The sequence below is a fragment of the Pseudophryne corroboree genome, chromosome 1 (assembly GCF_028390025.1).
Source record: "Pseudophryne corroboree isolate aPseCor3 chromosome 1, aPseCor3.hap2, whole genome shotgun sequence".
Taxonomy (NCBI): Eukaryota; Metazoa; Chordata; class Amphibia; order Anura; family Myobatrachidae; genus Pseudophryne; species Pseudophryne corroboree.
This window is the reverse complement of record NC_086444.1, coordinates 313,655,803-313,681,480: the sequence shown is the minus strand read 5'-3', so window position 1 is coordinate 313,681,480 and position 25,678 is coordinate 313,655,803. Positions and strand designations below refer to the sequence as shown.

Below are 25,678 nucleotides of genomic sequence, written 5' to 3'. Positions count from 1 at the left end.
CACACCAATTAACACCACAGAGCATGCAAACCCACATCACGTTTACTTTGTTTTCCAGCAGAACATGGCTGTAAAAATTAAATGCGTCTCTTGTCATACACCATGCTTGCAGCACTGTGTGTTCCTTATGCCTGGATTTGTATTTTAAATGCATTTTGCTGGAAGACAAAAGTGAATAAAACTACATAAATGTGACACATTTTTATTTTCCCAGCCAATGGTGCCAGTATTGCACGTGTTCCTTATAAGTCCACAAGTGTTCTTCACATCTGGAACAGATTCTATGCAAATGTTTGTTGTGTGACCGGCAGTGCCAGTGGGGTTTGGGTGCTTTTGGCAGATAAAAGGGTTACATGGCCTTATAGAGTAGTAAAAAGAAAAAAAGGATATTTTGGAGTGAAGAAGAAAACTTCCATACTTGGAGTGCTAGATGGTATCTCTTCTCTACAACAGTGACTATTTCACTTTATTGTGCAACACAGCAGAACAGAATACTAGAATCAGAATGATCTGTGATAGAATGATTCCCTCTCAATATGAGAGTAACCTTTGGCAATAAATATAAACCACAGTAAGGTTTAGGGTAGTTCAGAGAGGGCATTTACCCCGGCTACAATATTATGTCTGTGTAGTTATAGCTTTATTTCATAGAGTTAAGCAATCAATGAAGAACTCTCTTTTATATGATAAATGTCAGAGCCCCTGCTTACTTTCTGCCTTACACCTCTTTCTCTGACATATTAAACAAATAATAGTTGTTTCTTAGCTGCTGGCATACTAATGTGAAGCATGGGGTGTCCAATTTTTCTTTCTTTCAGAATTGTTGGTACCAGAAAGCAAATAATTTTGTGGGCTTACAACAAACTTCCCACCCTATCATCACTAGTAACATGAAAAGGGTAACTATCACCAAAACGCTTGTTGCTGTTAGAAGTGCTTGTTGGAGAACATATTCAAATAGCTCCAGGTTGTTAAAACAAAAATGCAGATAATGATTTTTTTTGCTGATAGCTTCCCTCTGATCTACGGCATGCGGCTGTTAGGATGTACAGAAGGATTCATGCAGATGGATAGAAATGTGATGATATGTACAGCAACTCTGCACGTTTTCTAGTTAGAGAAGGTTAGATGTGTCCTCATACACTGTTGCTCCAGTCGTGTCAAACAGCTCTTCTCTGCGTGCCAAGCCTAGTGCGTCTCGGTTTGTGCCAAGCGTCTTTTTCGCCCAAACGTGCTTCTTATTCAATATGACAAAACCGCTCATGACACTCCAATTTGACAAGCGACACTTGTATATCTGTGTGCGAATAAGTCAATCTCTATACAAAAAGCTACGATGCAACGGCTGCGTATTTTTACACAACATGTTCCATTGTGGTTCGATACTGACTCAGTCTCATACAGATATACAAGTGTCGCATATAAAAATTTATCAGTGTAGTTTTGTGAAGTGATTTTGTCACATTGTGTTGTAAGATGCAAATTTGGGTGAAAAAAAGACACTACAGCAATTAGCGTGGCTCACTTGCGCCATGTGCCTCATGGCATATTGAGGCTAGGTGTATGAGGACACCTCTGCAATGCAGCATTGTAGGTCCTCTACTAGAGAAAGTAAAGCAGCTCTGCTGGTCCTCTAACTAGAGAAAGTAAACCAGCTCCAAAGGGCCTCTAGTTAGAGAAGTTAAGTACCTCTGCAGGTCAACTAGACAGAGAAAGCAAAGCAGTTCTGCTGGTCCTCTAACTAGAGAAAGTAAAGCAGCTCCACAGGTCCTCTAGCTAGAGAAGTAAAGCAGCTCTGCAGGTCATCTACTGTAGGTCGAGAAAGTAAAGCAGCTCTGCTGGTCCTTTAGGTAGAGACAGTAAAGCAGCTCTGCTGGTCCTCTAGTTAGAGAAAGATAAGCAGCTCTGCTGGTCTTCTAGTTAGAGACAGTAAAGCAGCTCTGCTGGTCTTCTAGTTAGAGACAGTAAAGCAGCTCTGCTGGTCTTCTAGTTAGAGACAGTAAAGCAGCTCTGCTGGTCTTCTAGTTAGAGAAAATAAAGCAGCTCTGTTGGTCCTCTAGTTAGAGACAGTAAAGCAGCTCTGTTGGTCCTCTAGTTAGAGAAAGTAAAGCAGCTCTGCTGGTCCTCTAGTTAGAGAAAGTAAAGCAGCTCTGCTGGTCCTCTAGTTAGAAAAAGTAAAGCAGCTCTGCTGGTCTTCTAGTTAGAGACAGTAAAGCAGCTCTGCTGGTCCTCTAGCTAGAGACAGTAAAGCAGCTCTGCTGGTCTTCTAGCTAGAGACAGTAAAGCAGCTCTGCTGGTCTTCTAGTTAGAGACAGTAAAGCTGCTCTGCAGGGTTTGTACTTTGAGAAAGAAAGCAGCTATGCTAGTCCTCTACTTAGAGAAAGTGAAGCAGCTCTGCAGGTCCTATACTGTAGTTTAAGGAAGTAAGGCAGCTCTGCAGGTCATCTAGTTAAAAAATTAAGCAATATTGCTAGTTCTCTCATTAGAGAAAGTAAATGGATTCTGCAGCTTCCCCGTGTGTAGAGTCTGTACATGGGATAGAAATGCTCCAGTGACTACATCTGTAATAGGAACTAGCAGGAAGCAATGCAACTGAAAACACAGAACTATCATACAACAAAGAACATGAATGTGTGAAAACTGATGTCTACATACAGTATATGAACATGCGCACAGTTGTAGGGAACAGGCATACATATGTTAGTGTCAAAAAACACAATATTACATTTCATCGGAAAAAAAAGCAGAAGATCAGAGCTAGGCTTCCAGATATGCCCAAAACCAAACCCCCAATTGTACAGTGTACTGAAAACAGCTGGAACTTGGTAAATTATTCTGCACATTAAAAGCATGTGGGAGACATCATTTGCCAAGCAGGAAGTAGCATGGTTCACCTGTAACAATGATGCAAAACACCAGCCCAATCTGCTCAGCTTGTGGGGAGTAACTTAAGTATCAAATCACTGGCTACAACAAAATGGCAGCAGCAATATTTTATTTATATTTTAATCATTAATCAATTGTATATCAACATTTTTATAGAAGTAAACAGATAATTAAACATCAGCATGGTCTCAAACAGGCAACATTTGTTTGGACACAACAGTGATCAGAATTTTACTGGCCTAAAATCAATGGCTTTTTAGTGACTAAAATATTCTTGCAAAAAAACTTATTTCAATACTAATAAAATGTGATGGGATTCAAGTGATATACTACTGACAGGGCTGGTGTCGTAAAACCTCAACTTCAAAATAACATGAATATTTCTAATGCGGTCTATGACCTACTGGCTACAAATGGCACTGAATCCTTGGTCACACCTGTCAGGCAACAAGGCACTTACTGTTGACTATGTTTGAAGCCGTGTAACTTTCGGCCATTCCAGAGACCTGACTTGCAATGCTGATTTCACTTGCTCTTCTGTACCCCCTGAAGTGGGGAGCTGTTATGGGGGAGGAAGGGGAGGCATTTTCCACGAAGACTGCACCATGAAACTGAACAACATCCGCTATGAAACCGAAGAAAACAAAAAAACAAAACAGGAGAACAGGGAGAAAAACAAACAAACAAAACAAAAATGAAATTAAAATTTTTGACCCAAACAGGACAAGAAAACAAAAAGGCATTAGGAAGGATGAAGATGCAACACCTCAGATGTGCATGTTGTAAAGCATTCAGGAACACAAAAAAAGATGCATTTAATTGTCAAACCCACACAAAGACAAGCCAATGAAATATAAAACCAATGTCTATTTCATTCCAATGCTTGAAGGAGCCAATGAAAGGCAAATGTGAAGACATTGGTTTCCAGGCTGGGCTACAAAACATTCCTTTACAAAGCAATGTAGAAAGGTTTTACTACTTACATTTTTATATACATATGTATGTACATTATATATATATATATATATATATATATATATATATATATACACGCACACACAGACTTGTCTATGTACACATATATACATATAGAAACATACAGTATGCATATATACATATATATAGCAAGAGTAAAAGGAGTTAGAACAGAAGAAATGGGAAGGGAAAATTGTCGCTAAAGCTCTGTAAATTGGAGGGATAAAACACAGCGGGAAGGAAAATTGATCGGTTTCATATGGTACTTTATAAAACTTGAGATGTCCTGTTGAGATACTGTGACTGGCCCTAGAATGAATGAACTGTAACAATACAGCTTACAGAGCCTCAGGAACTTTTATGCTTATGGCCTGTAGTGTTTATGGCTACAGTCTTCGAATGTCCATAGCATAACAAATCTAAGAGAGGATGTTTCCAGTTCGGTGGAACACAATTCAGTACAATCTACATTTCTGTATTGAAAGAGCCATATGTTCTATTATGTCATGTTCATAGCACTAACAATGTAGCCACTGGGTGCTTACTACAGATACATTTTATTTACATCTCATTAATAACAATGGATTTTAATGAGCCATATCAATAGATACGATCAGTTTGCTTTTATTTTGATATTGATTTGGTTCATAAAGACAAATTTTTTTTAGTTTTGTAATTTAAAATGTATGATACTATTATATGTATAAATTGGGATGTAGTTATGTGACCGACAGCCCCCCCCCCCCCCCCACATCCCGAACACTAACAATGCCAACTAGAAGGGACTATTCCCACTCGTGGGTGTCCACGACATCCATAGAGTGAGAATAGAACCTGTGGCAAACGCAGCATGGCGAGCGCAGTGAGCCTGCAAGGGGCTTCGTTGCACTCGCACCCCCTGCTGGTATTCTGCGGCCGGGATGCTGACCACCGGGATCCCGTCCAGCCCCAACCTGTATAAAATATATATTTAAAAGCACTCTGTCTACTCGGGAGAGATATTTTATATTAATAATTTAAGTCTTATATATCTGAATTTGCTGTTCATGGATAAGAGTAGTTTTCTACTTCTCTTTAAACTACATTTTCTACAGTATTATTATTTGAAAACTTAAAAGTTTTTATATAGTTTTTTATTTTAAATTTCAGCATATTTGGTGTTAATAAAAAAAAAAAAAAAGGGCTGTTTTATTATTTTCTTTTTTTTAGAATACCTGTATATAGTCCCTGAAACCTGAAATAAATCAAGTGTTAGCTTAATCAGTGGTCCATTCTCTCGAGCCAGATCGGGAGCCTTACATGGAAAAAATCATCACTAAGTATAGATGTGTCCTTATACACCAAGCCTCAAAATGGGATACATGCGATATCCCAGCTGACGGGATTCCGGTTGTCACTATACTGAGAGCGGCATCCCTTCTCCCGGAAACCCGGCAGAGAGTCCCCTCGCGGGCTCACTGCGCTCGCCACGCATCTGGACCGGTGTCTCGATTCGCTCGTCACAGGTTCAATTCCCACTCAGTGGGAATACCCGGTGGAGGTCAGTATTCCGGCTGCAGGTATATCGCGTTGGTCTCCTGATCGCTGGGATCCCAAAAGCCGGTATATTGACTGCATCCCTTCAAAATGCCAATTGGCACGAGTGAGCCACACAGAGCAGTGCAGAGACATTTTCTTACCATTTGCATATTATTCACAAAGCCGATGCAGCAAAATACCACTCAATCTGTACCAATGGCCTAAAGCTTTAACCACACAAGTATAAAGTCACAGATGAAGCACAATGGAACTTGATGTGAAAAAAGATACAGCATTGAAACATTTTGTATACAGATTCAGACTCATCTGCACACAGATGTACAAGCGTTACATATCAAATTAATTAGTACAGTCTTGTTAAGTGGTTTTGTTGCATCAAATTGTTTCATTTGTGCAATGAAAGTGCACTCTCAAGAAAAAAAGACAATCGGTGCAAGCATAACCGCACGGGACTTGGCATGGCAAGAAGAGGTGTTGATGCTATTGCGGCAATAGTGTATGAGGACACATCTGTATTTGTCACAAAGCGATACAAACACAGAGAAGTTTCACAAACTGTGGAAAGAAGTTGAGTGCCAACTATAAGACACTAGATGGCCAAAAACAAAGAGATATTTCTGTATGTTATCTTAGATAAAAAGAAAAAAAAAATGCAGACAAACAAGAAAAGCCAAATGTATAGCAATGGAGAGCAGACAAGATGACAATAGCAATTACAACTGGTTAACCGCTTATGAGAGCTAAAGCTCTGAGTTTGGTCATTCCTACTTGATAGAATCAAAGCAGCCATGCAAGTCATAGATCAATTCAAAGCTTTTGCTCCAACCCTCCTTGAATCATTTCATCCGAAAGCTTTTCTTTGAATTTTAGCTTCATGTATGTAAATTACTAGCAGCATTCTGTATCTATTGTTCGGACTTTCAGCACGGATTAACTTAAATGTGAATTAAGACGTGCTACTAGCTTTAGAAACATTTAGAAGCAATGTTGTCTAAGTCTAGTGGCAGACAGAAGCATTTTAATAGGTTATTAATGGAATAATTCTAATTCTAATGGTGTTTTAGTGATGAACATATATTGTGAAGTTCTGCATTTTAAATAATCTTTGGCCATTAGCAGCCTTTTGTTTTAAGTCGTTACTGTATGACTAATTATACATTCTAGCATGAGCGCTGACAGCAAGAGAGGAAATGAGGAATCTCTATAAATATGCCAGGTTTGTAGCTCTTTGGTGCTATCAGTGAAAGATCTGAAGCCTGACTCACACGTCAGCACTTTGCAGAAAAGCTTTCGGGTGAGACAGCGCACAGTTCAGGATCATGATGCAAAGCAGAAAAGACAATAGGAGGGGAGGATACACACACTCAGCACAAGTGGCCTGTTTACTGGAAGTGTCTTGGCAGCTTAGGACAGGAACAGGGATACTGGTTTCGATGATGCCATCTTGACGTTGGAGAGCAACCGCTGGGCTGCCTTCCATGAGAAGGATGGGGTTGTTCTGCACAGCCTCAACTAGATGTTGATGAGAGGGAAACAAAAAAAAAAAAAAGGACAAAAACGCTACAAACATATAACCGGACAATGTAACAGAGAACATACATCAATCAGCACTCTACTCTACCTGTTGAAAAGCAAATTTCCCAGTTTGATGCAAATAATGGGTTTAAGACTTACCCTGTGATAGCCTTTTCCAATGGAGGCACCAGTTTTCTTACCACAGCTTTCATGCTGTGCACATTTGATATCCCTTTCTCTAGTATAGCTGCTAATTAGCAGCAATGTTACAGACTAGGCAATGTTCTGTGCTAACTAGATTTATAGGCCAAGACTGCACAGTCCTCTCCTTTTGCTTTTAATGTACATACTAGAATTGCTGTTCATGTTGTCTGCCTGACTGTACAGCGCTACAGAGTCGCTTTGTGATGTGTTTGCATAGGCTGACACATACACATACAAACCAATATAACAGGCAGACAGCATATTTATAAACAATTTGAATAGTTATAACATTCAATGTAACAATACAGCACACAAATAAGCTTTTTTTTTTTTTTTTTTTTTGAAGGCTATGTGGCATATTATTAATACTGTGTTTGTCCCCAATTGTAAAGCATTGTGGAATATGATGGTGACACACACATAAATGTTTATAACATAGTTTGAATAATGGATGAGTAATAACAATGTCATAAGCCTCTGAATTTCCGTATGACCCGAGACATAACAAACATGTGAAATACTTTCCTGGAAGGTTATTATAGTATATACAGAAGTGTGACTTAAGTATAATTAGGTGCAATGTCAGTAAATACCATGAGCTTTAGAGCACCCAATGAGAGAGGAAATTTCACTAAAGATCAACAACAAGTTAGCAATTCTAAAAACACAAACACAATAGGTCACTAAATAATTTATTAATGTATTGTAAATGTGTCTTGTCTTTGATGAAACAGTTTAGCATGATAGATGCTTTCCTCTGCACACAGCTAATTTAGAATATTATAATGTATGTATGTATGTATGTATGTATGTATGTATGTATGAATAACTATATTTATGTATGTATGTATAAATGAATTAATGAATATATGAATGTATGTATGTATGTATGTATGTATGTATGTATGTATGTACAGTATGTATGTATGTATGTATGTATGTATGTATGTCATGACAACGGTATATATAAAGTATATGCAACTATTTAAACAATTACACTAAACCTCTAGTACGTTAGTTAATCCTAACATTCTGCTTTGCCCAATAAGACATAACTGATGAAAGACCTATATGTAAACAGCACTACCTACAAAGGCAATGAGATCTGTGCACATATAATCCTTCTTCTAATATAAATGCCTCAGTGCTGTCACTGGTGCCTAGTAAGTTGATGGTCTACATTCTCAGGAATGGTTCGGCCATACCTCCCAACAGTCCTGATTTAGGCTGGACAGTCCTGATTAGGTGTGCTCTATCTACAGGATCATAAAGTTGGGTGGTATTTCCTGCTCAAGAATGCTCTGCATAGTTGAGTAGTGGGGAACAAGAAGGTATGCGTGGCAATGTATGAATGTTAGATTGGAGGTGAGGGGGGGGGGAGTGCTGCATAGTGCTTCAAATCCTCTAGGCACACACATGGGGTTGCAACAGAACATGACTACACTCCCTGTCCCAATTCGCAACAATCCACAGTTGAGAGGAATAAAGAAACAAAGCTTGGGAAAATAATAGGTGCTGAGTAGTACAGTATAATGACAACAAAGAAAACTATTCTGACGTACAATAAATGTTTTGTACGTCAGGCATGGTGGCCGTGTTGTCTATAAAACTGTGATAAGTCACTTTCCTTTACTCAATTTTTTGACCGATAAATATTATAACAGGATGAGCTCAAAATTGGACTTATTAACCTGCCTAATCACATAACTTTACCAATTCTCTTGCAGAAGTTGAAAAGCAAGTACTATACATACTGACAATTGTGAAATGTATGTAAATACACACACACACACACACACACACACACACACACACACACACACACACACACACACACACACACACACATATATATATATAAAAAAAAAAAAAAAACACTATGCGCTTAGTTTACCAAACAGCCACTACTATAGTGTACTGAATAAACAGAAGACAGTCTTTTTATATTTAAAAGTCCTTATTTCTAGAACCAATTTTCATGAATATGAATGATCCATCCGTCTTATGTTGGATCAGCGGCACCTCCTTAATCCCTGAAAATAATGAATCTGCATAAAAAACGAATAAGAGGGTGCTCTATCATGCATGAAAAACGTTCAATAATCAGACAGTTTTGCACACTAAAACTGAGCATAAGACATTGCTCGTACTGTATATAAAAACAGTGTTGGCTAAAACCACATGGCATAGTACATCAACACAGAGGTGTAATCCACTGCGGGCTGCTCCTGCATGTGCCGGGACCTGCACACCGCTCCACCGATGATCCCCAAATGGTGGTCTATCTGTGTGCGTCCTGTGGCTCCGGTTCTCGGTGCGCTGCCGTTTGGAGATCATCGATGGTGCGGTGTGCAGGTCCTGGCACATGCAGGAGCAGCACGCTGTGGATTACACCTCTATGGTGATGTACTATGCCATGTGGTTTTAGCCCACAGTGATTTTATATACGGTACGAGCAATGCCTTATGCTCAGTTTTAGTGTGCAAAACTGTCTGTATATTAAGCGTTTTTCATGCACGATAGAGCGCCCTCTTATTTGTTTTTTATGCATAGATAAATAGATTATATATATATATATATATATATATAGATATATATATATATATATATATATATATAGACAAACACATATATAGTGTGTCTGTCATAAGCATATTGTATGGGAAATTAATGCATATCAAGTACTTACTTGTATACCAAGATGCTATAGATATGTGGCCTTAAAGTGACACCTCAGCTAAAGGCCAACTGTCTCTATATGGTATAGATGTCCATTTATAAAGCAAGACCGACACAGAAACTATGTGTACTGTATATAGAAGTATACATTGTATATACCTGTGTGCAGTAGCGGATCTTGCCACGGGCAAGCAGGACTTTTGCCCGGGGCGCCGCCTTCCGGAGGGCGCCGCACCATGGCAAGATCCGCTGCTGCTGTGCAGTGTGCCCCCCGCCGTGAAGGGAACTAGACGCGTAGCGTCTAGTTTCCCTTCGTGGAGAGGACCTTTACTGTGCGGTGCGCGATGACGTCATCGCGCACCGCACATCATTTAATCGGCGCTACTACTGTACAGGGGGCATAAATGACCACACACCCTGTATGAAGCCACGCCCCTATTGACCGCCCGAGGCGCTCAAACCCTCGAGCCGGCCCTGCCTGTGTGCCCATCATTTGCACAGAATATAGCCAAGTAATTCTCTAAGTGCAACCATATTCATGACATTGAAACTGGTCAATCTAGAACAGGATTCAGTTATATGAGTGAGGCTTCATTCACTAGGAATTAGCAGTGTCAGCGAGGACTAGGTACACCTCTAGGGTTCTATGCCTCATGGATGTCATTCATTCTAATGTATGGTTAGACTGAATTCTAATATATTGTTTCAGGCCACAAAATGTATCCTTGGGACTCATTCACGATGCACGCAAAATCCTATTTGGCAGCAATATGCTTCTTCATTTACACAGGTGACCCTTGCCACTTGTCAACGTGCAAAGGTTTATGAAGGAAGATACCAGAGTCTGCATAGTACCAGAAGATTGCTCCTGCTGATAGAAGGAGTTGGGTGCAGAAAGGAGCGTCCTTGCAAAGTAGAAAGTAAAATTACCATGTGGCTAATTTTACATAGTAGTGTCAAAATAAGATTTAATTTATGGAGTGTGATTTCTGAAGTGATATAAAATAGAACGTCTGAAAGTAGTACTCAAGACACACAGACCAGGTTTTAAGGATATCCACGCTTGAGCACAGATGATTAAATTAAAATGACTGAAGTACTAATTAAGTCACCTGTGCTCAAGCATGAGTATCCTTAAAACCTGGACTGTTAGGGTGTCTTGAGGCTAAAATTTAAGAAGCACTTGTATAAAGGTTAAGTACAAAGAGTGGATGCATTTAGGAGAGTCCTTTATGTAATGGAAAAGTGTTCACCACCATTTTTACTCCACAACAAGTGGTAAGAGGTTGGACCTTGATATGTCCCCCCTGCTAAACAAAGCACACCGCTAGCTTGCGTTGTCATGTACCCAGAGCACAGGGAAGCCATGCACCTTAATGCATGCTGGGCAGATCATCTAGATGCAAGAGTGGAAAATCATGGTATTTAACATGGCACATTCAGTGTGCTTCATAAATATGGTCCACCGGATTTAGGTGGCAGCATCCCCAACTTTTATCTTTAAAATACATGTGTCTTTTGTGAGAGTGTGCCAGGAACAACGTGACAACAGGAAATTCTAAAGATTACACTTTCATATTTTAGTTTTAAGCCAGGAATAATTTGAAAAATTATATATTTCTTTCAGTGAATATTTATGGACATTACAGCACTTAGTACAAATCTTTGTGAATTAGCACTACTAAATATATATATTTTATATAAAAAGGGGCAATGTAACACCACTTCTGCAAAATGTATATACTATAAGACTTTGGTTGTGCAGTAAATTTAATGTACTAACATTGCCTCATTTAAACGTCCATCTAGATGGCACTGTAGTTTTCGCTTTGTCAAATTGTCAATTCTATAGAGTAAGGTTTCTCTGGATTGAAATGCCACACTTTATTCATCCATAAAGACCATAGAGAAAATAAAATACCTCAAGTAAGATAAATCACACTTGTATACAAGAGCAGAAATATACAGGTAGTAGTTGTAGCTCAAACTGTGGGTCTGATTCAGAGATGGGTGCTGTTTGTACAGCAGCTATGTCTATGGACGCATATGATGTACGAAAATATGCAAAAACAGCGGGAAGCGCCTTGATGTGATCTGCTGCTGCGTCCGAAGCAAACTTGGATCACTTGCGTGAACATCAGCCATCTGAGTATTCCTCTGGTAATGCAGAATGGCTGGGCTATTCACGTTGCAGTGGCCAGGAAATCTGTATTTGGAGACTCAGACCCTAGCCTCACCACTCCCAAAAAATTGGTCCAATATGCCCGTTTTCGGAAATGCTGGCCAACTCCGCTAAACCCCCATGCCCACCCTGTCAATCGGGCTGCAGCTTGGGGTCACTGTGTGCGAATATGCAGGACCTTTCTGCACATGCGCAGAACAGTTCCTATGCAGGCGCCCCACCTTCGGATATGTACATAAACATAAACTGAATCAGGCCCTATGGCTCTGCAGATTAATGCAGACACTGCTCATATCTAAAAACAAAAAGGCCATAGTCTAGCTTTTACTGGATATTCCATTACTGATAAGAAACATGCGTTCAAAACCTTAAGAGAGAAAACAGCTGATATGTTTTAATACTGATAGGAAAGGACAATATAAAGCCAGCCACTGTTACTTACCCAGAAGTGCAGAGTTGCCATCCCCCAGTGGGAACCTCTGGTATCGAGGGACATTGAAGGGCGGCAGCAGATGAAATTTCTTCTCCAGAAGTGGTTCAATGCGTGATGCAGAGGGGTCAGCTGGGTGGAACAGGTTGTAAACCTGCTGGCAGCCAGGTCTGAGCTGGAAAACTGGCAATAGCACAAATAAACAGCAGAGGGAGAAAATCAGAGCAGTGAAAGTTCATAAAGCCACATACGTGTAAAGACATTGCTATTTATAAAAAAAAAAAAGAAACACAGTTCTAAAGATGACAAAGGTTGTTGTTACGTGACTCTCTTTCAGAACTATAAACTATTGTGTACAGTAACACTTAAACACAGTAACAGGTCAAAAACATAAAATAAATGTCCACATAATTAAACACAAGACTCCAGCATGAACATATAATTGCCCATTGGTAAAAGTATTCTTGTTTATATGAACAATCACCAAAGCTAAAAAGACAGATACCAAGACGGCTCTATTCAGGCACTGCTTAGGGTGGTTTGACCAAGCAGCTGCTAGAAATAGGGATAGTCAGCCCCTTACATGGAAACACATCAAAACTAATCTCAGATGTAAAGAAAACAGAAAATATTATCCATTGTGTTCAAAGTGATTTGATTTCTGTGCAGTTCTCTTCATGCTTACTAGTGTTTTGACAACAAACACCTCAGTCGTATTTGCACGCAATGTGAAGGGCAAGTCATGTAAGGTGAAGCAAGGAAGAAAAAAGAAGGGGAAAATGAATGCCCACTCCTAAAAGATGACCAAATGCATTGAATTCTCTACCTCATACTACCAGACTGAATAACACCTCTTAAGGTTGGCAGACGTGTGTTAGAAAAGGACATCCCCGGTTTGAATGTTCAGTCTGAGGATACCTTCTCTGCTCAGTGGCTGAATATAAAACCTCTCATGTTAAACCACCCCTGAGACTCTCCTCTGACATTATGGGGTATATGCAATTGCGGTCGAATTCGCGGCAATTTTCGCCGTTTTTTAATTCGACCAAATTCGCCAGGTGAATTCCGGAAGGTGGCTTCCGGAATTCACCATATTCAATGAAAAACGGATTCGCCAGAATCGCGGGCGAAAATCGGCCGATTTGGCGGATTTTACCGCGATTTTAAAAAACAGTAAAAAACGGGAAAAACCCGAAAAAAAAAATGGCGTGGGGTCCCCCCTCCAAAGCATAACCAGCCTCGGGCTCATCGAGCTGGTCCTGGTTCTAAAAATCCGGGGGAAAATTGGCCAGGGATCCCCCGTATTTTTAAAACCAGCACCGGGCTCTACGCCTGGTGCTGGTGCCAAAAATACGGGGGACAAAAAGAGTAGGGGTCCCCCGTATTTTTAACACCAGCATCGGGCTCCACTAGCTGGACAGATAATGCCACAGCCGGGGGTCACTTTTATGCCGTGCCCTGCGGCCGTGGCATCAAATATCCAACTAGTCACCCCTGGCCGGGGTACCCTGGGGGAGTGGGGACCCCTTCAATCAAGGGGTCCCCCCCCCCCAGCCACCCAAGGGCCAGGGGTGAAGCCCGAGGCTGTCCCCCCCCATCCAATGGGCTGCGGATGGGAGGGCTGATAGCCTTTTGTGATAATAAAAAGATATTGTTTTTTCCAGTAGTACTACAAGTCCCAGCAAGCCTCCCCCGCAAGCTGGTACTTGGAGAACCACAAGTACCAGCATGCGGGAGTAAAACGGGCCCGCTGGTACCTGTAGTACTACTGGGAAAAAAATACCCAAAAAAAACAGGACACAGACACCTTGACAGTAAAACTTTATTACACACTACCGACACACACATACTTACCTATGTTGACACGCCGACTGCCACGGTCTCCGACGATCCGAGGTACCTGTAAAAAAATTATACTCACCTTCCAGCGTCCAGAGGTACATCCAGGTCCAGAGAGATAATCCACGTACTTGGCAAAAAAAAAAAAAACGAACACCGATCCAGCGGACTAATGAAAGGGGTCCAATGCTTTCACATTAGACCCCTTTCCCCGAATGCCGGGACATCACGTGACTCCTGTCACTGATGTCCCTTCAGCCAATCAGGAAGCGCTACTGCCGTGGCGCTCACCTGATTGGCTGAGCGCTGTCTGTACTGTGACAGCGCCTCGCAAAGCCGCTCCATTACTTTCAATGGTGGGAACTTTGCGGGTAGCGGTGGGGTCACCCGCCGACCGGCGGGTGACCTTACCGCTAGCCGCTAAGTTCCCACCATTGAATATAATGGAGGGAGCTGTGCGATGCGCTGTCACAGTACAGACAGCGCTCAGCCAATCAGGTGAGCGCAACGAAGTTGCGCTTCCTGATTGGCTTAGAGACCTGTCTGTGACAGCTGTCACTGACAGGTCTCATTCGTGGAAAGGTGTCCCATGTGTCAGCATGGGACCCCTTTCAGTCCGGTGGTCGGGTATTTGCGGTTTGTTTTGTTGCCAAGTACGTGGATGTATCTCTGGACCATGGCTGAGGTGAGTATATTGAACTTTTCTTTTCAGGTATCCGTGGATTCTACATGGAGAAGAGGACCGATGTCGGCGTGTGAACATAGGTAAGTATGTGTGTGTCGACGTATGAAATAAAGTTTTACTGTCGACGGTGTGTGTGTCCTGTTTTTATTTGGGTATTTTTTTCCCAGTAGTACTACAGGTACCAGCGGGCCCGTTTTTCTCCCGCATGCTGGTACTTGTGGTTCTCCAAGTACCAGCTTGCGGGGGAGGCTTGCTGGGACTTGTAGTACTACTGGAAAAAACAATATCTTTTTATTATCACAAAAGGCTATCAGCCCCCCCATCCGCAGCCCATTGGATGGGGGGGGACAGCCTCGGGCTTCACCCCTGGCCCTTGGGTGGCTGGGGGGGGGGGACCCCTTGATTGAAGGGGTCCCCACTCCCCCAGGGTACCCCGGCCAGGGGTGACTAGTTGGATATTTAATGCCACGGCCGCAGGGCACGGCATAAAAGTGACCCCCGGCTGTGGCATTATCTGTCCAGCTAGTGGAGCCCGATGCTGGTGTTAAAAATACGGGGGACCCCTACTCTTTTTGTCCCCCGTATTTTTGGCACCAGCACCAGGCGCAGAGCCCGGTGCTGGTTTTAAAAATACGGGGGATCCCCTGTCAATTTTTTCCCCGCATTTTTAGAACCAGGACCAGCTCGAAGAGCCCGAGGCTGGTTATGCTTTGGAGGGGGGACCCCACGCCATTTTTTTTTTATGATTTTACCGTTCCAGCATTAAAAAAAAAATTAAAAAAATAATTATATTTTAAAAAATATATAAATAATATTTGTGCCTCCAAAAAAAAAAAAAAAAAAGTACCTAATCCCTTCTAATATAAATAGATCTTCTATTCCCAGAAAAAAAAACACAAAAAAAAACATGTTTAAAATTTTTTTATTTGTTTTCACCCTCCAAAGTGTGGCGGATTGAAAATGACGAATTTGCTGTCTAAAAGCCCTGCTGTCGAATTTCCAAACTTGAATTGAATATGCTTTGGTCGAATTGCAGCACTTGTATCATTGCAGAAAAGTCGAATTTGCAAAAATTCGAATTTCAAAAAGTCGAATTTTGAAAGTCCGTTTTTTTGGTCGGAAAGCACTGAATTGCATAGGCGATTTTTTTTTTTGGTCGAAAATGACCCGAAATTCGACAATTTCGGGAATTCGACCGCAATTGCATATACCCCTATATATCTTACCCTGGTACTACATGTTCGTTCCAGGGACATCTGAAACTATCTACCTCGCACTACTGAATTAACAATATAAAGAATTCAACTGGAACCTGCAGGAGAACAGCATAATACAGTACATGCAGGTTCCTGGGGAAGGCAAACAAAATATACGGCACTAGCAGCTGCCTCCTGTGCAGATTCCTGGGTGAGACAAGCCATCATTATGGGAGTCAGTAGAGAGCACCAAGGGTGTCTATATTAAGGCCCTTAAACAGTAAGCCAGTGGCCAGGCAGCACCAATTAAATATAAATGGCTGACTGTAACATCCATAAAATCCAGAATATGACATTAATGAGGATTACTATACACTGGCATAGATGAGTCACAATGTGAGGGGTGTGATGCGGCAATTCTTCCTTCATTCTGTCCCTGGATTGCTTTACTATCTGATACTGTCACCACATATAGTGCTGTGGAATAGGTTAACGATTTATAAATAAAAGAATAATTATTTAAAATGTTAACATCTGTGAAACAAATATCTACTATATGCAATTATGATATAATATTACAGTTAAATAAGGTATAGTCAGGTCCACTTACATGCTTTTCTAGAAGAGTGTATGGCTAGCTATATGATGAACCCATTACTCACTCCCCTCCTCCTCCTCTCCCGGAATGTATATGGCCCCCAGCAGTGGGGATTGGGGTATACAAACTGTGTGATCACAGCCTCATCTCCTGCCGTGAGGACCCATTTATACCATGTCTCCCAGAGAGGAGATTCAATAAGTGGGTAAGTATGCTCAAGGCCAGAAATGGGTTACATGAACCGTACTTAATAACATATTTTTTGATAATTTTCGGGCATGTCCATAAATCTGATTGGTAGATGTTTGCTACCTGCCTGAGAGTACTATAATTTACTCAATAGACTACGTCACTACGAGAAGCCTACTGATTCAGACACTTGGCTTAACTGGCAGATGCTTATCTGGCCCAAATGTAATAGCTGTTGCAGGGTCCGCTTTTGTTTTGGCTATATAGCTGCTAGACCCTGCCCCAGTAGAGCTGTCCGCTTCGGTTTTGGCTATATAGCTGCTAGACCCTGCCCCAGTAGAGCTTACAATCTTTATTCCCTGTCACATGGACACACACACACACACACACACACACACACACACACACACACACACACACACACACACAATCAGGTTAAATTTTGTAATGGGGCCTATTATCCAGAATGCTAGTGATTTGGGGTTTTCTGAATGAGAAGGTTTTTTTCAAAGTTTCACTGTGCATAAAATCTACATGAGCTAGCGTACTGCTCCTTCACCATACTGTACCTAGATTTACAGGTAAAAGCTCTTGTAGTTCTTGTAGAACTTTCTAATTGCCTTGAAATATGGGATTAAGTGTCAGGAATGATAAAGTTTCAAGTGTATCCATCCAATGAAACAAAAGATTAAAGCAACAAACAAATAGCTGTCATAGTAAAAAGCAATCCAAATTGCTGAAATGGAACAGTTTTTCAAGATTAAAGCCATTAGTGAGCTCTACTATAATGACAAGATTGGTTTACAGTGCTATGTTTTATACTTTAGCAATTTTCATAAAATTCAAGTGTGTGTGTGTGTGTGTGTGTGTGTGTGTGTGTGTGTGTGTGTGTGTGCGTGCGCAAGTCTGAGGAGAATCCATTCACCTATTTGTCTATCTGAAATACAGTGTGGACTGGGTGTGTAACGTCACTTAGGGAATTTAACATACTGGCCCTTACAGTTTTCATAAATGTAACATTGCTGGTACATACGACTTCTATAACTCTATGACCGTTCTTTGCTATATATGATCTGTACATATATAGCCCTGTACAGCATTTCTCAGTAAGTCCTTGATTTCTGTTGTGCATCTCATCAAATATAAAACATATACTAAGTCTAAACATTATATTGCTTACTACCACGCTGTCTAGCAATGTAAAAGTTTCAATGTAACCTTTAATGACTGAACAGTCCACTCTTCTTATCTTACACTTACTGTCGAGAGCAGGAATCACGGTTTTCCTTAAAGCCAGAACCAGTCCAAGAGGCGATCCAAACATGAAGAAATCAGTGATCTCAAAGTCAAACTTTCCAATACTGCCTCCATCCAGCATTGTGGAGCTGCTAGATCTTCGGGAGCCTGGATCATTTCTGAGGACGCTTGAGTGTAAACTGCAATGAAAACAGGCAAAGATGTTCTTTAAGGGTGTAAAACAAGCAGACTTCAAGGCAATATATGCAGTGAAAGATGAGGTGCATGATTACATTATTACAAATGTCACAAGAAACTTATGCCTTATATTACCTGCTTGGAAGTTCAGTCACATATTAGTTGTTCATTCTGAGGACCTGTGTTTATCCCAGGCATGAGATGGTTTGTATACCTCCCATGCTGAAGATTTAGGGGTATATGCAATTGCGGTCGAATTCCCGAAATTGTCGAAAGACGGGACTTTTTCGCCAAAAAAAAAAAAAAAATCGACAATGCAATTCAGTACTTTCCGTCAAAAAAACGGACTTTTGAAATTCGACATTTGTCAAATTCGACTTTTCTGCAATGGTACAAATGCGGCAATTCGACAAAAGTATATTCAATTGAAGTTTGGAAATTCGACAACAGTGCTTTTAGACAGTAAATTCGTCATTTTCAATCCGCCACACTTTGGTGGGTGAATCTAATAAAAAAAATTTAAAACATGTTTTTTTGGGTGTTTTTTTTATTGGTAATAGCATATCTATTTATATTAGAAGGGATTAGGTACTTGGTTTGTCTTTTTGGGAGGCACAAGTATTATTTATATATTTTTTTTACTTTTTTTTTTTTTTTTTTTTTACTTTTTAGATGGAATGGTAAAATCCCGGAAAAAAATGGCGTGGGGTCCCCCCTCCAAAGCATAACCAGCCTCGGGCTCTTCGAGCCGGTCCTGGTTCTAAAAATCCGGGGGAAAAATGGACAGGTGATCCCCCGTATTTTTAAAACCAGCACCGGGCTCTGCGCCTGGTGCTGGTGCAAAAAATATGGGGGACAAAAAGAGTAGGGGTCCCCCGTATTTTTTACACCAGCATCGGGCTCCACTAGCTGGACAGATAATGCCACAGCCGGGGGTCACTTTTATACAGCGCCCTGCGGCCGTGGCATTAAATATCCAACTAGTCACCCCTGGCCGGGGTACCCTGGGGGAGTGGGGACCCCTTCAATCAAGGGGTCCCCCCCCCCAGCCACCCAAGGGCCAGGGGTGAAGCCCGAGGCTGTCCCCCCCATCCAAGGGCTGCGGATGGGAGGCTGATAGCCTTGAGAAAATTTAAAGAATATTGTTTTTTCCTGTAGTACTACAAGTCCCAGCAAGCCTCCCCCGCAAGCTGGTACTTGGAGAACCACAAGTACCAGCATGCGGGAGAAAAACGGGCCCGCTGGTACCTGTAGTACTACTGGAGAAAAAATACCCAAATAAAAACAGGAGACACACACCTTGAGAGTAAAACTTTATTGCACACCTGCCGACACACACATACTTACCTATGTTGACCCGCCGACTACCACGTCTCCTGATCCGACGATCCGGGGTACCTGTGAATCAAATTATACTCGCCTCAATCCAGTGTCCAGATATAAATCCTCGTACTTGGCAAAAAAAGAAAACGAACAGCCGAACCAGCGGACTGGACTGAAAGGGGTCCCATGTTTACACATGAGACCCCTTTCCCCGAATGCCGGGACACCACGTGACTCCTGTCACCGAGGTCCCTTCAGCCAATCAGGAAGCGCTACTTCGTTGCACTCACCTGATTGGCTGTATGCGCGTGTGACCTCAGACAGCGCATCGCAAAGCCTCTCCATTACTTTCAATGGTGGGAATTTTGCGGGTAGCGGTGGGGTTACCCGCGGTCAGCCGCTGACCGCGGGTGACCTCACCGCTGACGCAAAGTTCCCACCATTGAGTATAATGGAGAGGCTTTGCGAGGCGCTGTCTGACAGCTCAGACGTGCAGCCAATCAGGTGAGTGCCAGGACGTTGTGCTCGCTGATTGGCAGAAGGGACCTCGGTGACAGCAGTCACGTGGTGTCCCGGCATTCGGGGAAAGGGGTCTCATGTGTAAACATGGGACCCCTTTCAGTCCGCTGGTTCGGCTGTTCGTTTTCTTTTTTTGCCAAGTACGAGGATTTATATCTGGACACTGGTTTGAGGTGAGTATAATTTGATTCACAGGTACCCCGGATCGTCGGATCAGGAGACGTGGCAGTCGGCGGGTCAACATAGGTAAGTATGTGTGTGTCGGCAGGTGTGCAATAAAGTTTTACTCTCAAGGTGTGTGTCTCCTGTTTTTATTTGGGTATTTTTTTTCCAGTAGTACTACAGGTACCAGTGGGCCCGTTTTTCTCCCGCATGCTGGTACTTGTGGTTCTCCAAGTACCAGCTTGCGGGGGAGGCTTGCTGGGACTTGTAGTACTACAGGAAAAAAACAATATTCTTTAAATTTTCTCAAGGCTATCAGCCTCCCATCCGCAGCCCTTGGATGGGGGGGACAGCCTCGGGCTTCACCCCTGGCCCTTGGGTGGCTGGGGGGGGGGACCCCTTGATTGAAGGGGTCCCCACTCCCCCAGGGTACCCCGGCCAGGGGTCACTAGTTGGATATTTAATGCCACGGCCGCAGGGCACTGTATAAAAGTGACCCCCGGCTGTGGCATTATCTGTCCAGCTAGTGGAGCCCGATGCTGGTGTAAAAAATACGGGGGACCCCTACTCTTTTTGTCCCCCGTATTTTTTGCACCAGCACCAGGCGCAGAGCCCGGTGCTGGTTTTAAAAATACGGGGGATCCCCTGTCCATTTTCCCCCCGGATTTTTAGAACCAGGACCAGCTCGAAGAGCCCGAGGCTGGTTATGCTTTGGAGGGGGGACCCCACGCCATTTTTTTCCGTGTTTTTTCCCGTTTTTAAAAAAACGGAACAAATCCGTCAAATCGGCCGTTTTTCGGCAGCGGGACTGTCGAATCCGTTTTTTATTGCATATGGTCAATTTCGGCACCCACTTGCCGAAATTAGACTGTCGAATTGTGTCGAATTGAAAAACGGCCGTTAATTTGCCGCGATTCGCCGCTAATTGCATATACCCCTTAGGATGACAGTTTAAAGCCTTACAATTTAAAACCATGTGCTATGATGTATGGTTAAGCATTTAGAAAATTATTTAGTTTACAATCAAGCAAAACAAAGCACAGAAACCTGATATGATCACATTGCAAGTTACTAAATACCGACCTTACTATTTATTTTCATTTTGTTTAAATTAAAGATTTTTATTATTGAGATAAGCAAGGAAACAGATAGCAGAATGAAGAGTATGTCAAAAACAATACACGTGACATAACAAATCTAGACAATGTAATATTGATGTTACTAGGAGTCAGGGGTGCCACAACGTTTCTAGACTGTACAGTAGGTCCAAGTTTTAATTTAATTTTGGCACTCCTAACTTGCTGAATGTCGCTCCCTCAGGTGCAGCTGGACTTACCCGCCACACTACCCACCTGACAGAGATATATCTAGAGTTATATAGATATCTCTATTTATTTATCTTTGGGAGAGGACGAAGGGGGATCTGAGCGGGAAGAGGGGAGGAACATATGAAGTGGGAGGTGAGAAGGGCACAGGGCTGGTCCCAAAGGAGGGGCCAGCTCACAGTAAATAAACATACACAGTAGGGGTTGGAGCTGGTTGCAAGGTGGAGGAAGGCCTTGGGAGGATGGCGGAGGGCTGAGGGGAGGGAGGAGGTGGACAGGCCAGAAAGGGGATTACTGTATCTCCATCCTGATACTGCCCGTGGTAAATCTAGATTAAGGCCACACTGTGCCCAGTCACCCAGTACATTGCCGCCACTCAAATATTCTTTTCTTGGGGGGGCTCCCCCTGTTCCGACACCTATGTTAGGATTTGAAAGACAAAACCAACCTGTGTAACCAGTTCCAACAGCATTACAACATACAGACATGTTCGGGACAAACAATATAAGCGTAAAAGAGATAAAGGAGGGGATAGGTACTACAAGGAAAGGAGGAAAGAGGAAGGTAATGGGTATAGGAAAGGAAAAAAGACAGGTCTACTGTTATCAAAGAATAAATATATATCATTTTAAAGGAATAGGGGGTTCTCCAGCAATAACTGTGTCTCTAACCAAGCAGTCACATAGAAACATGGAATCAATTCCTAATCTGTGTCTTAATATCTATGGAAAGTGTATCAATATAAATCTCCCTTAAAGTTTACTCAACTTCATGTGCAGAACACTTATTCCAAGGACATGCTACTCATTCAGCAGAACACTAGTGAATGCTCTTGCTGAGCTACTCATAATCTCACTAGCAGTACAGTAAGTCAACCTACATTCATATAAATTACTATATTTCAGCTGATGATTTGACTGAAGTACTCACCTTTTATTTTCAACTTTACATATAGTCACGTATATTTAAATATCTGCACAATAATTATTTAAGTATTCTGTATTTCTAGTAATGATTTATAACTATGTATTGCAGAGTACCCTGAATATGCAACAATCAAAATGTTTAACACGAACAACACATTGAATAATGTGTTTGATGCACACAATGGAGAAAACAAAAACAATGACACCCTGATGATCGTAACTCTATTATGCGATAAGAAAATGCTAAATATATATATATATACATATATATATATAGTAATATATATTAATATGAAATAACATGGCTCATATCACAGCCGCATTTGGAACGGTTTAGTTTACTGCATCTCTGCTGAGGTAGAGGGTTTGGAGTCCCAGAGATAAGCAACACAGATGAAGAAGGGCTGAATGTAATACAGGCTAGTGTTGCCCTATATATTAAGCAAAGAACTGGAACACTGCTGTAATCTGGAGATTTGCTCAGTTCATAACAAGCACCTGCTTCCTAGCAATAAAATTATACATAAATATTCCAAATAACTGTTAAAAGATTAATATACCAAGCTGTCCTATTGTTCGCCTCACAGATAAATGAAGTCTAAGAATGTACCAGAAAGAGTTTAGTAGTCGTCTTCTCAGGTGCTAGATCTTGATTGTACCATGTTTCTTATAATGTTGAACCACATAAAAGAAAACATATTATATTGTAGTAATTTATATTGGTGTATGTAAATTACATTCTGTGGATATTGGGGGTCATTCCGACCCGTTCGCACGCAGCGGTTTTTCGCTGCGGTGCAAACTGGTGCGGAATGCGCATGCACGGTGGCCGCTGTGCACGTGCGCGACATTGCCCAGCGACAGAGGTCGCCTGGTTACGTCGCGGCTACAGACGGATCGCTCCATTCAATTGGACAGCTTCTTATGCAAAAAGCATGCATCATCACTTTAATGATGTGTCTTTGTCCCAGATGTATCCATATATGATGAATTACGTTGTTCTCATGGATATGTGAAAAGGGAAAGGGAACTAGTACAACACCGTAGGATGTACTGAGAATTTATGGCAAATAGTATGGATACAGCTAGGACAAAAAAAACCTTCTTGAAGTAATTATCCTTTTTGTGTTAAGCGGCTGTCCAATTGAGTGGAGTGATCTCTATATATTGGTTATTGGGAATAATATCCACACATTGTCATTTATATACTGTAACTTGTGTGAATCACTTTTATTGAAATTACTACACTATATTATTGTTATTTATGTTTTATTTTATGTGATTCAACATTATGAAAAACATGATACAATAAAGATCTAGCTCCTAAGAAACCAACTACAGTACTAACCTATTTCTGGTAATATTTGCGGAAAACATCTCTTTGTATGCTGGTGGTAGTTGTTTCTTGGTGTTGTGCTGACTCACACCCATTTATTTTTGGTTTTAGATCAGAATTTAGCAGAGCATTACACTTCCAGTAGCAAAATCCATGACTGTCCTATGATGCACTGAAGCCTAAAAATAAGGCGGTTGCTGAATGAATAGAGAAGAAACCAACAAGATCTAGGCCTCAGGTAGTGATGGTGCGGATAGAGATGATATGTAACTCTATAGTGAAAGAGAAGCCAAAATAGGGATAATAAAATGTCCTCTTAATCAGAAGGAAAATAAAATTCACTCTAGTAATTAAAATACCAAACAATACAGTATATTTGAGAAAAAGAGCAGTGTTATGGGGCTCATACATATATGGGCGAATTCCGCATTCTGATAATGCTGATAGGCAATCAAAACTGCAATCATCATAAACGATCTGATGGAGGAATCGGCAAAATATTACATGTTAAAAATACTACTCTAATGTCGATCATTTTGGGTCGGAATTGATGAGTCGAGGCTTTCCAACACGTTGGATTTCTACGATACCCATGCATCGGCAGAACGAGGAATTTTCCCAATACCTGTCTGATATATATGGTCCCAGCTAGTCCTCATATAATTTTTAATATTTTACAATCATGTCTGGAACAGTTGATGTAACTATTCTATACACTGCTGTTAAGAAGAGTGAAGAGGGCACGTAAGTTGTTACTAAATTATGTATATGTATATATATATATATATAAAATGGTTACAAAGTCAAAGAGGAGATCGAGGCAGAGGAAGGTATAATAAATTATTGGCTGAAAAAAATACTGTAACATTCTTACCTATTCTGCTAAATTGTTAGACTTAATTTATCTATTAGGCAAACAATAGGGCCACACTTTCATAAATGCATTTTTATCCATCACAATGGTCTTTTCTAATATGTGTGCCACAAAACTATGTCAACTTTCTGTTCTGGTATAAAAAGGATTAGAACATGACAACATTTGAAAATAAATTGTACATAAAAAAAAATAATCAAAACTGCAATAATCTACATTTACTTATCTCTACCAAGGCCACAGCCACTATCACCTGTCAGAGGTATAATCACATACCTAGAGAGGAAAGCTTGATGCTGTTTGATGGTGTCCAGCTCATATGTTGAGGAATCACTTCTCTTACGTGGCAGTTGTCTCTTTGGATCTTCACCATTGCTCCGAGGTATGTCGATATTACTCCGGCTCAAGTGACGACTGGTCTCCAAGTTTGTACTGCTGGAGCAGTAACTGTTGTTGACGCTGATGCCTGGAGACAGGAGGTCTGTGTCCTGGAATAAAAAGTATGTCAGATATGAGTAGTAAATGATCTGTGATTTGCCTTAATGGATTTGGTTACTCATTATCATTGGTGGTCAAGTGGATCTTGAAAATCATCACTCTCATTACCATATATCGCTGCAATAAGGAATTAGCTTTCAGGACTATTAATCTAATCTTCCCTTGATGGTGGCTCTGAGAAGAGCATAATCCTGATGAAGAGTAAACTTCTGGGAGACGCCTGAATTTGAGGTAGTTCTGCTGGTTCTCTGTACAATGGGTTACTCTTCAGCATGCCACCAACCTCTCCTGTGAAATGGGCTAGGAAAAGGGTATGAGGACTCAATGTGCTCGAGATCACTTAATCACGGTCCTCACCGAGCAG

At 41.4% G+C, this 25,678-nt stretch overlaps 1 protein-coding gene across 23 annotated transcripts in view; it reads right to left on the bottom strand.

Moving 5' to 3' along the window:
* Positions 1-25,678, bottom strand: part of PITPNM2 (phosphatidylinositol transfer protein membrane associated 2) — a 545,353-nt gene that overhangs the window by 60,184 nt on the left and 459,491 nt on the right. For 17 of the 23 annotated variants that reach the window (XM_063964525.1, XM_063964523.1, XM_063964527.1 and 14 more), the window contains 5 exons: positions 25,093-25,304; positions 18,178-18,353; positions 12,423-12,593; positions 6,763-6,912; positions 3,347-3,511 (listed from right to left, as the gene is read on the bottom strand). In XM_063964525.1, the coding sequence (XP_063820595.1) occupies positions 3,347-3,511; positions 6,763-6,912; positions 12,423-12,593; positions 18,178-18,353; positions 25,093-25,304 (874 nt within the window). The remainder of the gene's footprint in view (positions 1-3,346; positions 3,512-6,762; positions 6,913-12,422; positions 12,594-18,177; positions 18,354-25,092; positions 25,305-25,678) is intronic. The other 6 variants (XM_063964536.1, XM_063964538.1, XM_063964540.1 and 3 more) reach the window with 3 other exon arrangements.